At 45.0% G+C, this 14100-nt stretch overlaps 1 protein-coding gene across 7 annotated transcripts in view; it reads left to right on the plus strand.

Annotated features, from left to right (window-relative positions):
• Positions 1–14100, plus strand: part of NAV1 (neuron navigator 1) — a 407211-nt gene that overhangs the window by 237452 nt on the left and 155659 nt on the right. For all 7 annotated transcript variants that reach the window (XM_061631862.1, XM_061631864.1, XM_061631866.1 and 4 more), the window contains one exon: positions 41–143. In XM_061631862.1, coding sequence (XP_061487846.1) covers positions 41–143 — 103 coding nt within the window. The remainder of the gene's footprint in view (positions 1–40; positions 144–14100) is intronic.

Below are 14100 nucleotides of genomic sequence, written 5' to 3' on the forward strand. Positions count from 1 at the left end.
CACTATTGACTATGGAACTACTATCTTTTTCTTTCAACAGATCCTGAATCCCAGAGAAAGAGGACTGTGCAGAATGTGCTTGATCTGCGGCAGAACCTGGAGGAAACTATGTCCAGCTTGAGGGGCTCCCAAGTAACTCACAGGTGAGACCTATGCTCCTGCGTTCCCCCTTCTCTCGGCTACAGGGATGATAAGGAACTTGAGTACAGCTCATCTGGCCACATCCCATATCGACCAATTTCTGCTTGGGAGTTTGCCTTAAAAGACAGAAGAGCTAACACTGCTCATCTAGTAACAAGCATAAGACATTCCATAGCAATGGACTAATTTCATTTTTAAGTTTTTTGGGGGAGGTGAGGTGGATTTGGTTCACTGTCACATTTTGGCCACAGACAATTCTTGCTTCTGGACATGGCAAAAATGGGATGCTGCTCTCATGAAATTGTGCATAAATAAGTTTGTTTTTCTGTCTAACCTTGGACATCCTCTTTGTTGTATGCTGTGCTGTAACTATTCCAGGGACGTTATGATGCATCTTTATTGCAGCACCCAAGCATATTTCCTCAGGGGTGCTCTTTTCATACAGGAACTCATATGGAGCTTGGGGGAGGGAAGGGCGGTTCTTCCATTGAACTGGCCTCCACATCTCTTTGCTGAAGTGTGGTTCCTTCCATGCCAATCCCGATGGGACACCCAGCAAAACAGTTGCAGTGTTTCTGTCTCAAGCTACATCATCCCCCCTCCACCTTCCCAAACCTTCTTCTTAGCAGAGAGATGCATTGTTAACTGAAGTTGGTCCCTTTTTCACTTGGGAGGAAGAACTATGTTTGTGTTCTCCTGAAGGCCACCAACTTGCAAGATCTGATTTCTGGTCTTTGTCAATTACACAGTTCTGTTACTTTCCCCCTTTTTTTCTTCGTGGTGAAATGAATGGGATAGATCATGTATCTGCTCGATGACATCTTTGAGGGGTCACCTTAGCCCAAACAATTAGAGGCTTAGGGACAAGTTTGCACAATCCTTACAGCATGGTATAATATGAGCTGAGTCAGCAGGTGTTGCATCTAGATATGTGGCGAAGTGATCACCTAGCTTACGTATACCCAGCTGCAGCAAGGCATGACTCAGCCTTCAATTGAGCAAGAATTTGTATGGATTGTCCCTGACAATTTTCTGGGGGAAGCCTTCCATGGATTGGCTGTCCTGGTTGTCCTATTCTGCCGGTCTTCTTACTCTTACAGAATTTCTATAATAAAGTTTAAACATTTAAGAGCCTCCTGGATCAGGCCAATGATTCTTCTAGTCCAGCATCCTGTTCTCATTGTGGCCAACCATGTGCCTATGGGAAACCCAACAAAAGGACTTGAGTGCATAAGCTCTCTCCCCGCTAGTGATTCCCAACAGCTGGCATTCAGAGGCATCCTGCCTCTGACAGTGGAGGTAGAGCGTAGCCAACCTGGCTAGTAGCCACTGACAGCCTTATCCTCAATAAATGTACAACTAGCATATTCTGTTACTTTATATTTTTAATCCTTTCAGCTAAGCCCCAAGTTATCATACACATTCATGCACCAGGTTTTCTTTAGTAAAATTCAGGCTTATAACTCCAAGTTCAATATAGGAGAGTCACTGAGAACTTGGTGCCTTGAGCCCCATCAGTTCTCAAGTTCAGGGCCAGCGCCAGAGGGCGGCCAGGTTTGGTCCTGGCCGAGGGCCACTGGGTCTCAAGGGGCCTCTGAAGGGCCCCTCCTTAGGGTGGGTAGCACTCCCTTCTGCAATCCATGTCAGCGTCAGCTCCCAACCCTGCCATGGATCACTAGAGGGAGCTCCCAGGAACCCCCCTACTGTTGCTCAGGCCGGAGACTGTTGTGACCCTGGCGAGGGGAGAGTTAGATCAGGGAGAAGTCAGATGAGGATGAGGCTACTTGGGAAGCTGAAAGTGGGGAGATGAGCAGGAAGGGTTCTGGCCACCCCCAATCTCCCCTGCCCGGCACTTCCACCGAGGAAGCTCCTGCCCGGCCTGTGAGTCCAATGCCTGAGCAGATGGGAAGCGACTCTCTACCCGCGCTATCTACTCCCATGCAGGAATTCTCACCAGGCACTTTACAAACGCTTCCCAGCCAGTCAGCATCCTGCTTTCAGAGACCGCACTGTCACCTAGCGAAGCCCTGCCGTCAGATGGGTTGTCTGCGATTCGCCCCCCCTTGCCCCGTGTGAGGAGGCGTGAGAAGAGAGACTTTCAGAGGGTGGAACTGAGGCGGAGCTGCCATTTACAAGCCAAAACCTTCCCTGCTTAAGCCAGTGTCTCCCAAGGCGTAAGTGCTGAGTCAACTCTCCTTTAACAATGCAGAGACTGCTTAGTTAGGCTAGTTAGGGAAAGTAGTGAGCCGGAGTAGACAGGTTTATGAAGCGCACTGCTTTGGATGTAACTATCACGTTAATAAAAAGAGAAACAGACATCACCTCACCTCAGTCTGAATTTGTCATCTCTGGGCAGGACAGTGACTCCCACCTGCATGCCCCAGCTACCTCTCCCTTGACGTAAATGCTGGTTACGCTGAGGGTGCAAGCCTGCCATCAACCAAGATGGCAGCCGAGGTTTCCCTAAGGGGCCGATGCCCCTGCTGCCATCTTGGTTGATGGCAGGGATGTGCGCACAGTGCGGGCAGCATTCACCAAGGGAAAGGTAGGTAGGTTGGGTGTGCGTGCAGCTGCCAGGGCCCAGGCCAGGCTGGTGCCCAAGGGCCCCGGCATGCCTGGTGCTGGCCCTGCTCACTTTAGTTAACTATGGGGCAGCAGCTGTCTTAATGTCACCTTCCTCACAACTTGTTAACATTTGTGCATATTGAGAGTAAGGAGAACAGAATGCAAGTAGATGGCAGTGGGATGGAGGAAGCAATTTCTATAAAATGAATGGTATGCAAGATTTTAAGGATAGTAGTGTAGGGGTTTTAATTTAAGTGCTGCACTTTGCATTAAGTGAGAGAAAGGTTGATATGACTGTACTTTAAAAATAAATAGTGTATTGTGCACAGTCAGGTGCATGGCTTATCGGAATGGAAGGTCAGTATGAACAAACTGAAAGAATGAAAGCTACAGCCAAGAGTAAACGGAATGTATTCAGTGGTCTTTGTCAAGCAAAACTGAATGATGGCAGAAGCTAGCTCATTGGTGGCATGCCATCGCCACACAATTTGACACCCCAATCTGGAGGATGGGAATTTCAGGAGCATGGAATTTGTGAGCTCCTTATTCAACACCATGTGTTTTACATAATGTGTATGCTGCTTGCACCAAAGCTTGCTTTTGAACACCTGTTAACATTGACTAGATTAGTGTTGTTTATGGTTTCTGAGAGATTTGAGGAAGGTGGGAAGCTTATCCTGAGAGAGACATAGCATCTTATTTCACAAAGGACCCTTGTCCCTTTAAGGGCTGTAATAGCATTAATGCTACACTGTGGAATTATCCCAGCAAAGCCTCAGTCCTAGCTTTCCCTTTCCTCAGACCAGGGCACTGGCAGTGGTCTCTCTACAATAAAACTTTCCTTTGACTTTCTACTGTCCAGATGAGCTAATGCAGTGACAGCCGCTTTTTAGACCTCCAGTGAGCAAATCACAGCCATGTATCTGTAGCATTGTAATTTGGTGGGAGGGTGTTGGGAAGGTGGCTGGCAAGGTGAGCTAATTCCTCAAGCTGAGTACATGGAATTTGTGACCAGGCTGTCACTCAGCACCAGGGAATGAGGGAAACGGGGCCACTCTCCTTCTGGTTTTTGTCTCTGTGGTTCTAACTCTCACCAGGATTGCAAAACTACATCTCTGAGTTTTGCCAGAGAAGCTAACGAGGAGATGTGAGAGGATCTATAATAATAGTAACATGGAAAGGTATGGGAGGTCTCCTAGCAGTAAAGCCTCTGTTTCCGATGGCAATACTTCCAGCTCCTTTCCCACAGCACCACTTCATGACTATAACTTCCTGGTTGCCACCAGCCTGTGCTTGAAGTTATTGAGAGCCACTTGGAGACATTTAAGAAAAAAGTAACTGCTTATGTTTAAATCCAAAGATTAATGCTGATTGTATGGACAGTTTATAAATACTAAGCCAGCTGAATGTAATGAAGGGTTGTTGCTGAGAAAGTACCCCCCCTCCCCACGGCTGCTCATCTTTCCTTGCCTCCTCTCACTGTCTTTTATCACCCTCCTCACAAAGATTTTGGCTGATGATGCATGCTGCAGAACACAAGTCTTATGCTGCCTGCCTCACTTAATGCAGAACTGCCAGACGAACCCCACCCAGATGAGTCACTGCAACATGGGATCCAGCAAGGGAGGAATGCTGGGCTGCTTCCAGTTGATTTGATTTGCTAAATGTGGAGATATTGGATCAGGGGATATTGCTTCATGGAAGAAATCCAGCGTTTTAGTTTTTCATAGAGGAAGGCTGGACTTGGGGGAGCTGGACTAGCCAAGAGGCAAAGCAACATAAAAGGCATAAGCTTCCTGGGAAACTTTGAGGATGGGGGTGGGAGCTCAGAATGTACAGGGAACATGGGAACATAGCCCACAACATGGAAAGTGTCTATATATATCTATGGACACATGTTGTTTCTGCAAAAGAGGCTTAAAAAGGTATAATAGCTGCATTTGCTCCCATGCCCATCAGTTGTCCATTCATTCATTGTATTTTACTTTGCTCTTCATCCAAGGTGCTCAGGGTGGCATACAACAACTTCTGAGAGTTAGGCTAGGCTGGTCACAAAGTGATATTTATGGTTGAGTGAGGATTTGAACCTGGTTTTTCTTGTCTAATATTCTAGCCAAACAAACCCAATGATTAAAGTGCTAGTTCTGAAGATCCAATGGTCACTGATTGCCACAGGTTCTATATATACCTCCCCTAGCTGATTTCACTGCTTTGACCTCTCTTGCCTTAAACCAGGGTTGGGGGATCCTTGGCTGTCCAGATATTGTTGGACTCCAACTCCATCAGCCCAGGCCAGCATAAGCCATGGTCAGAGGTGATGGGAGATGGAGTCCACCAACATCTGGAGGCCCAGAGGCAATCCATCTCTGCCTTAAACTATAAGAATGTACCGGGCTCTGCCTTCCTGTCTCTGCTTACCTGGCATGTTTGTTATCTACTCTCCAGCCAACTGGTTATTGCAAGATCACAGTCAGTCCTGCTTGTCCCTTCCTTTTTGCTTTTCATTTTTATTCTATTTATTTTTATTATTCTATTTATTTTATTTATATCCCGCCCTGTCTCCCAGGAGGAGCCCAGTGTGGCAAACAAAAGCACTAAAAACACTTTAAAACATCATAAAAACAGACTTCAAAATATATGTAAACCGCCCAGAGAGCTTCGGCTATGGGGTGGTATATAAATGTAATAAATAAATAAATATTAAGACAAAACAACCATTGAAAACATATTAAAACAAATTGTCTTTAAAAACATTTTTTAAAAAGCATTAAAACATTTTTAAAAGGTTTAGAAATATATTAAAAAGCAATTCCAACACAGATGCAGACTTGGATAAGGTCTTTACTTAAAAGGCTTGTTGAAAGAGGAAGGTCTTCAGTAGGCGCCAAAAAGATAACAGAGATGGTGCCTGTCTAATATTTAAGTGGAGGGAATTCCAAAGAGTAGTCGCCACTACACGAAATGTCCATTTCCTATGTTGTGCAGAACGGACCTCCTGATAAGATGGTATCTGCAGGAGGCCCTCACCTGCAGAGTGCAATGATTGACTGGGTATATAAGGGATAAGACGGTCTTTCAGGTATCCTGGTCCCAAGCTATATAGGGCTTTATACAGCAAAGCTAGAACCTTCAACTTAGCCCGGTAGCTAATAGGTAGCCAGTGCAATTCTTTCAGTAGCGGACTGACATGTTGGCGATAACCTGCCCCAGTGAGCACTCGCCACCGCATTTTGCACCAGCTGCAGCTTCCGGACCAACCTCAAGGGTAGCCCCACATAGAGCGCATTACAATAATCTAATCTGGAGGTTACCAGTGCATGGACAACATTGGTCAGGCTATCCCTGCCCAGAAATGGCTGCAGCAGTCTTATCAGCCGATGCTGGTGAAAGGTGCTCCTAGCCACTGAGGTCACCTGGGCCTCTAGCAGCAAAAATGGATCCAGGAGCACCCCTAGACTACAGACCTGCTCTTTCAGAGGGAGTACGACCCCATCCAAAACAGGCAACTGGTCAATTATCTGAACTCGTGAATCACCAACCCACAGCGCCTCCGTCTTGCTAGGATTCAGACTCAGTTTATTGGCCCTCATCCAGCCCACCACTGAGTCCAGGGATTGCATGGCCTCTCCTGATTCAGATATTACAGGGAAATAGAGCTGGGTGTCATCAGCGTACTGCTGACACCTCGTCCCAAATCTCCTGATGACTGCTCCCAAGGACTTCATATAGATGTTAAACAGCATGGGGGACAAGATGGTACCTTGCTGCACCCCACAGCACAACTACCAGGGGGCCGAAATTCAATCACCCAATGCTATTCTCGGAAAATGACCCTGGAGATAGGATCAGAACCATTGTAAAGCATGAAGCATAGAGTTGGAAGGGGCCTGTAAGGCCATGAAGCCCAACTCCTTGCTCAGTGCAAAAATCCAAATTGAAGCATACCCGACAGGTGGCTGTCCAGCTGCCTCTTGAAGGCCTCCAGCTTTGGAGAGCCCACCACCTTCCTCAGTAATTGGTCCCAATGTTATACCACTCTAACAGTTAGGATGTTTTCCCTGATGTTCAGTTGAAACCTGGCTTTCTGTAACTTGAGCCTATTATTCTGTGTCCTGTACTCTGGAATGATTGAGAAGAGATCCTGGCCCTCCTCTGTGTGACAACCTTTCAAATACTTGAAGAGTGCTGTTATATCTCCCCTCTGTCTTCCCTTCTCAAGGCTAAACATGCCCAGTTCTTTCAGTCTCTCCTCATAGGGCTTTGTTTCAAGTTCCATAATCATCCTTGTTGCACTCCTCTGAACCTGTTCCAGTTTGTCTGCATTCTTCTTAAAGTGCAGCATCCAGAACAGGATGCAGTACTCAAGATGAGGCCTAACCAGTGCTGAATAGAGGGGAACTAGTACTTCATGTGATTTGGAAACTATACTTCTGTTAACGCAGCCTAAAATAGCATTTGCCTTTTTTGCAGCCATATCACACTGTTGGCTCATATTCAGCTTGTGATCAACAACAATTCCAAGATCCTTGAAAAATGGACTGCCTTCAAGTCGTTTCTGACTTATGGCGACCCTATGAATAGGGTTTTCATGGTAAGCGGTATTCGGGGTGGGGTTACCATTGCCTTCCTCTGAGGATGAGAGGCAGTGACTGGCCCAAGGTCACCCAGTGAGCTTTATGGCTGTGTGGGGATTCAAACCCTGGTCTCCCAGGTCATAGTCCAACACTCTAACCACTATGCCACACTGACTCTCTAAACTTTGCACTTATCCCTGTTAAATTTCATTCTGTTGTTTTCAGCCCAATGCTACAGCCTATCAAGATCGCCCTGAATTTTGTTTGTCTTCCAAGGTATTAGCTATCCCTCCCAATTTTGTATCATCTGTAAATTTAACAAGCATTCCCCGCACCCCCTCATCCAAGTCCTTAATAAAAATGTTGAAGGGCACTGGGCGCAGGACCAAGCCCTGCGGTACCCCGCTTGTTACCACCCCCCAGTTTGAAAAGGAATCATTGATAAGCACTCTTTTAGTACAATTATGTAGTTAACTGTGGATCCGTCTGATGGTTGTTCCATTCAGCCCACATTCAGCTAGCTTGCTGATCAGAATATCATGGGACATTTTGTGAAAAGCTTTGTTGAAGTCGAGATATATTATGTCCACAGCTATCCCACACTCTACCAGGAAGGTTACCCAATCAAAAAATGAGACAAGATTAGTCTGGCAGGATTTGTTCTTGATAAATCCATGTTGGCTTCTAGTAATAGTATTGTTTTCAATGTGCTTACAGTTTATAATCTGCTCCAGAATTTTCCCAGGGATCGATGTCAGACTGACTGGTCTGTAGTTCCCCGGTTTCTCCTTTTTGAAGATAGGGACAACATTAGCCCTCCTCCAGTCATCTAGCATTTTACGCATCCTCCACGATTTCGCAAAGATAATAGACAGCAGTTCTGAGAGTTCTTCAGCCAGTTCCTTCAAGACTCTAGGATGCAGCTCATCAGGCCCTGGAGATTTGAACTGATTCAAAGGGATTAGGTATTCCTTGACCATTTGTCTTACAATCTCAAGCTGCAATCCTGTCCCTTCATATTTCCCAGGAGGGTCATAGACACTCTTTTGGGAGAAGAGTGAGCCAAAGTAGGAACTGAGCACTTCTGCCTTTTCTTTGTCATCTGTTACCATTTTGCCATCCACATTGAGTAGTTAGTTAGTTATTCTTTATTTATATCCCGCCATCCTTCCAATACTGGAACTCGTGGCGGCTTCCAGATAAAAGCACATATAATTAAAACATACAGAATCTACATTAAAATGAAATTAAACTACATCCAATATTAAAACCAATCATATTGCTAGATAAAAAGTAATCAAAACCAATTTAAAAATAGCAAAAATTTGGCATTAGTAGTGCAATTCCCAGCAGTCCCAACTTTAGCAACCGTCAGTACCAAAAGCTTGTTGGAATAGGAAAGTCTTTGCTTGACGCCAGAAGGACTGCAGGGAGGGGGTCATTCTTATATCCCTAGGAAGAGCATTCCACAGCCTAGGGGCCGCCACCGAGAAGGCCCTATCCTGTGTCCCCACCAATCGTACTTGAGAGGAGAGGGGTACTGAGAGAAGGGCCTCTCCTGAAGATCTCAGGGCCTGGGCAGGTTCATACAGGGAGATACGGTCTGATAAATAGCCTGGACCTAAGCCATATAGGGTTTTATAGGTCATCACCAGCACTTTGAATTGTGTTCGGAAACAGACTGGCAGCCAGTGGAGCTTTTTTTATCAGAGGGTTAGTATGGTCCCTGTAACCCACCCCAGTTAACAATCTGGCAGCAGCACGTTGAACCAGCTGGAGTTTCTGAACAGTCTTCAGAGGCAGCCCCATGTAGAGCGTGTTACAGTAATCTAAGCAGGATGTAACTAAGGCATGTGTCACCATGGCCAAGTCCGACGGTTCAAGGAATGGGCGCAGTTGGCGCACTAGTCTCAACTGTGCAAAAGTAGCTGTACCACCATTTCTTTTCTCTGGCTTTTACTATGGATGTACCTGAAGAAAGCTTTTTTGTTACTTTGGTATCTCTCAGTAACCTCAGCTCATTCTCAGTTTTAGTCTTCCTGATACCATCTCTACAATTTTGTGTTACCTGTCTGTACTCTTCCTTTGTGTCCTGGCCTTCTTTCCACTTCCTGTATGTGCCCTTTTTTGTTTTCAGGTCGTCTTTATGCTTTTTGTGAAACCACATTGGCTTCTTCTGTTGTCTTCTCCCTTTTTTCTTTGACAGAATTATTTGTCGTTGTGCATTTAGAATTTCCTTTTTTAGAAACTCCCACCCATCTTGGACTCCTTTTCTCACTAGAGTTGCTTGCCATGGAACCTTACTTGCCATTGTTCTGAGTTTATTAAAATCTGCTTTCCTGAAGTCCAGGGTACGCATATGGCTACTCTCAGCTTTTGCCTCCTTTAAAATCAAGAACTCTAATATAGCGTGGTCACTTCCCCCCAGAGTTCCCGTAACTGCCACTTCATGCACCAAGTCATCTCTGTTGGTTAGAATTAAGTCAAGGATAGCTGATCCTCTAGTTGCTTCCTCCACTTTCTGTCGGAGAAAGTGATCAGCAACACAACTCAGGAATTTATTGGAGGGGCTGTGTTTGGCAGAATTTGTCTCCCAATAGGTATCAGGGTAATTGAAGTCCCCCATTACTACTACATCATTCCTCCTTGAAACATTGGCAATTTGCTTTTTAAAAGTTCTTCTCCTTGATTGAGTGGTAGGTAGTAGACTCCAACCATCATGTTCCTCTTATTCCTTGCTCCATTAATTTTAATCCAGATACTCTTGGTGGAGCTACCAAACTCATCCTCCTGTATTTCTGTGCAGGGATATATATTTTTAACATATAGCACGACTCCACCTCCTTTTTTATTCCTTCTGTTCTTTTTGAACAAGTTATGTCCTTCAATTGATGTATTCCAGTCATGGGAGTCATCCCACCAAGTTTCAGTTATTCCCATCAAGTCGTATTTACCCTCCTGTATTAAGAGTTCAAGTTCGTTCTGTTTGTTTCCCATACTCTGGGCATTAGTATACAGACATCGAAGACCATGTGATTCCTGGCCTGGTTTCCTTCCTACATTTTTATGAAGACTATTACTGGATCTCATTAGAGCTGTTCCCTTAGTTCATCTTACTGTGCACAAGCCTTCATCAGTCGTTACCACCAAGTTTACGTCTCTCTCCCCCTTAGGATTCAGTTTAATGCTCTCCTGATGAATTTCTCCATGCTGTGGCCAAACACATTCTTCCCAGTACTTGTGAGGTGGAACCCATCACTTGCCAGCAGTCCATCTTCCAGGAAGCTTAGCCTGTGGTCCCAGAATCCAAATCTCCCATGTCGGCACCACCTTTGTAGCCAGTCATTCATCTGCAGTATTTTTCTTTCCCTTTCTACTCCTAAATATTGGAAGGATGAATGTGAGAAAACTAACTGGGCCCCAAAGTCCTTGAGTTTCCCAGAGCTTTGAAATCAGACATGATTTCTTCATAGCTTCGTTTCACAGTATCATTCGTTCCAACATGGATGAGAAGAAAGGGATATCTGTCAGTGGGCTTTATGAGTGATGGCAACCCTTCTGTCACATCTCTAATCTGTCCTCCAGGGAGGCAGCATATCTGGCGAGTCCATGGATCTTCTTGGCATACTTGGGTTTCAATCCCATGCAGTAGAGAGTCTCCCACTCCTCCTCTTTTTCTTGTCATGGGGCACGGTTTCATTGCCTCTGCTTGACTGTGCTTCAGCCTCTCGCTCACTGTTGCGTAATTCTTCCCCTGCAGGCTGTCCTTCAGTCTCATCCTCAAGTGTCTGGAAGTGGTTTCATAGTTCCACCAGAGAAGGGTATCTTCTAGCTCTTCTCCTAACTGTCACCCTTTTCCATGGAGTTTCCTCCACTTCATTGTTGCTCTCCACAACAATCTCCTCTTCTAAACCATATGATGCTGTTCTTCCACCTCCTGTAGTTCTGTTTGCTGCTGTTGTTCCGGTGGTCTGTCAAAGACCCCTTCATCTTCTCTTATACTCAGATGTGGCCACCCGCCATTCCAGGCCCCTCACTTTTTCTTCCAACAGCACCACCAGCTTGTACTTGTTGCACGTGTACGCCATGTTGTTCTCAGGCAAGAAAACAACCATTGCACATACATTGCAGGTCACCACCACTAGAGTGTTCTTCCTGTCCATAGGCTTTACTTCTTTTTGTTTCTTTCCTTCTACTTGTATTGGAATGGCCTGTGCTTTGTCCTGTCCTCCTTCAGGGTAAATAGGAGAGTCCCACTGGTATGTGGTGCACCGTACAAGGGAAAAACAATTTTGGGGACCTCCCCCTTGACCTCCCTGCTGAACTCCTCTGCTAAAGCCCTGCTAGCTCTCTCTGTTTGCTCGTTCTCTGAGAGCTAGCTCGCTTGTATGTCCTCTGGACCAGCTGACACAGCTCCCTCTGCTCTGCTCAGTTAGGAGTCAGGCAACAGAATGAAAGCTCCCAGCATGGTGGAGTCTGAAATCAGCATGCTGTACCCATATCAAAGCCTCACTTGCTCTCTCTTTTTGGATATAAGAACGGCTAATCCCAGATCATATCAGAAGCATCTGGTGGACTATCCCTATCCCTACCTCTCTTAATTCCACAGATTTTCATGGACACTCTAGAATTGTTAAGACATTCACTACCCATCAGGAGCAAAAGAACCCCAAAGTAATAAGCTTGACTTAATTTCAGTACCCAGGAAACAGCGTTTTGAAAGTCAGTTGAGACACAAATTCATGCATGTCTACTTAGAATTGAGTTCAGTGGGACTTATTCCAAGAATAGTGTGTAAATCAAGGAAGACAGTTTATTTAGGAAGGTTAATGTATTGAGATATGGTAGAGGTAAGCAAAAGTCAGCAGTAAGTACATAAGCACCAGGCCTCAGAACCACCCAGGTTGCCTTAGGGGAAGGCCAACTCAGTGGCAGAGCACATAATTTTCATGCAAAAGGTCCCATGTTCAGTGGTGTCTCCAGGTTAGGCAGGTAAAGACTCCTGTTCTCAAACCCTGGAGAGTCACTGACAGTCAGTATAGATAACGCTGAACTAGATAGACCAATGGTCTACCTTGGTATAGGGCAACTTCCTGTGTTCTGGTGAGGCAAGTACAATTCAGTCATGCTTACACTGAGCACTCAGTGGGCTAGTCTATGGACGGATGTGGAGATGATACACAGAAGGAGCCACACATCAGAAAGAGTTAGAAATGCATCCACTGGGTATGCTACAGCACTTTAGGGCACAAATCAAGGACATTTATGTAGAACCCAATGCTTAACTCATGTGGGCAGGGAATGAGTAAACGCTATACTGAAAATTATTTTGGAGTAGATAGGAATGGTAGCAGCTAAGGAAGGAGTGGAGGCATGAACTGGAAAGGAAATAGGTACAGGAATCTGAAGTGAAGGAGTCATGTACGAGATGAACATGAAAGGCTGTCCAAACCCCTTTTATTTTCTCAAATTTCAACAAATGTTTTCTATGCAATTTCAGACTTCTCTCTTTACCCATGAGAATTGGGAAGTTCTATTTTTTATAAAGAAACTGAAATTCTCATGAAGCTGAATTTTAAGTTGAGTTTCTTGTTGTAAAACAAGCTTGCAGGCACACACAGAAAAAGTAAAGCGCTGTGCACAAAGCAAGACATAGAAGCTGATTGTGCAGGAAGTGCAGAAAACAAGTACAGAGAGAGATTTAATACAAGCCTTGGAATTGCAGGCCTTGGCAACCATAAACATGGCTAAACACAAAAATCTTGCCAATTGAGCCTAGCTGTGTCCCCAAACCAACTGGGCAGAGCAGGTGCATGAACAACAGCTGGTACAAACTGTGAACACCACAGCAAGATATGTATGTGCAAGGGGGAGAAAAGCTATATAGGAGGGTGTTGCTTCATCCTGGCTGCCCAACAGTGTGTTGCGCTCCTGCATTTTCAAGTTGAACTCTCTGAGTGCATGAAGCAGACACACGTTTCTCCCTCCTGTTCCTGGCCTGGTGTTGTCATTGTTGTCGTCGTCGTATTTTTGGACATGACTAAGTCCTTTCATCTTGCAATCAAGGTAGGCTATAGCACTGTTCTTCAACCTTGGGCCCCCAGATGTTGTTGGACTCCCACTCCCGTCATCCTCAGACAGCGTAGTCAATGGTCAGGAATGATGGGAGTTGTATTCCATCGACATCTGGGGACCCAAGGTTGAAGAACATTGGGCTATAGTACTTGGTGACTGAACTTAAGTGACCTAGTGACAGGAATAAGGTCAGGGAGAGTAGCCCTGTACCACCTTAGCCCCTTTTGACCTTATTACACCACCCAGAGAGCCTTTTTGGCTTAGGGCGGTATATAAATAAAATAAATAAATTAATTAATTACATGCATAAAATGAACACATGCAGGGGAGCAGATTCCATCCCTGACCAATGTGTGGTCATTAGAATGCCTGAACAGAGTCTGTACAGAACTGTATTTATGGGGTCTCTTTTCAGGACTTCTAATGAGTGCCCAGTGGAACCTGCTCCCTTGATTCCACCATCTCCCACCATACCACCATGCACATTTATTCTGTGTGCATAATGATGACTGAAAAAGGCTGGTGCCTCTTCTCTTTGACTGTTTTGGATAAAAGAATTTTGGCTTGTTTAATGCAGCCATTATAACATTGTTTATTCTAGCATGATGAATTGTTAGGAATTGAATATTATTGTATTGGTTGTTGAAATTGTTTGCGTTAGTTTTGGTTGTTTTCTCATTTTTGTAATGAACTTGATGAATTATGGAACGATGTATTATTATTGTTGTTGTTGTTGTTAAAATTT

This window comes from Rhineura floridana, chromosome 6 (assembly GCF_030035675.1).
Source record: "Rhineura floridana isolate rRhiFlo1 chromosome 6, rRhiFlo1.hap2, whole genome shotgun sequence".
Lineage (NCBI taxonomy): Eukaryota > Metazoa > Chordata > Lepidosauria > Squamata > Rhineuridae > Rhineura > Rhineura floridana.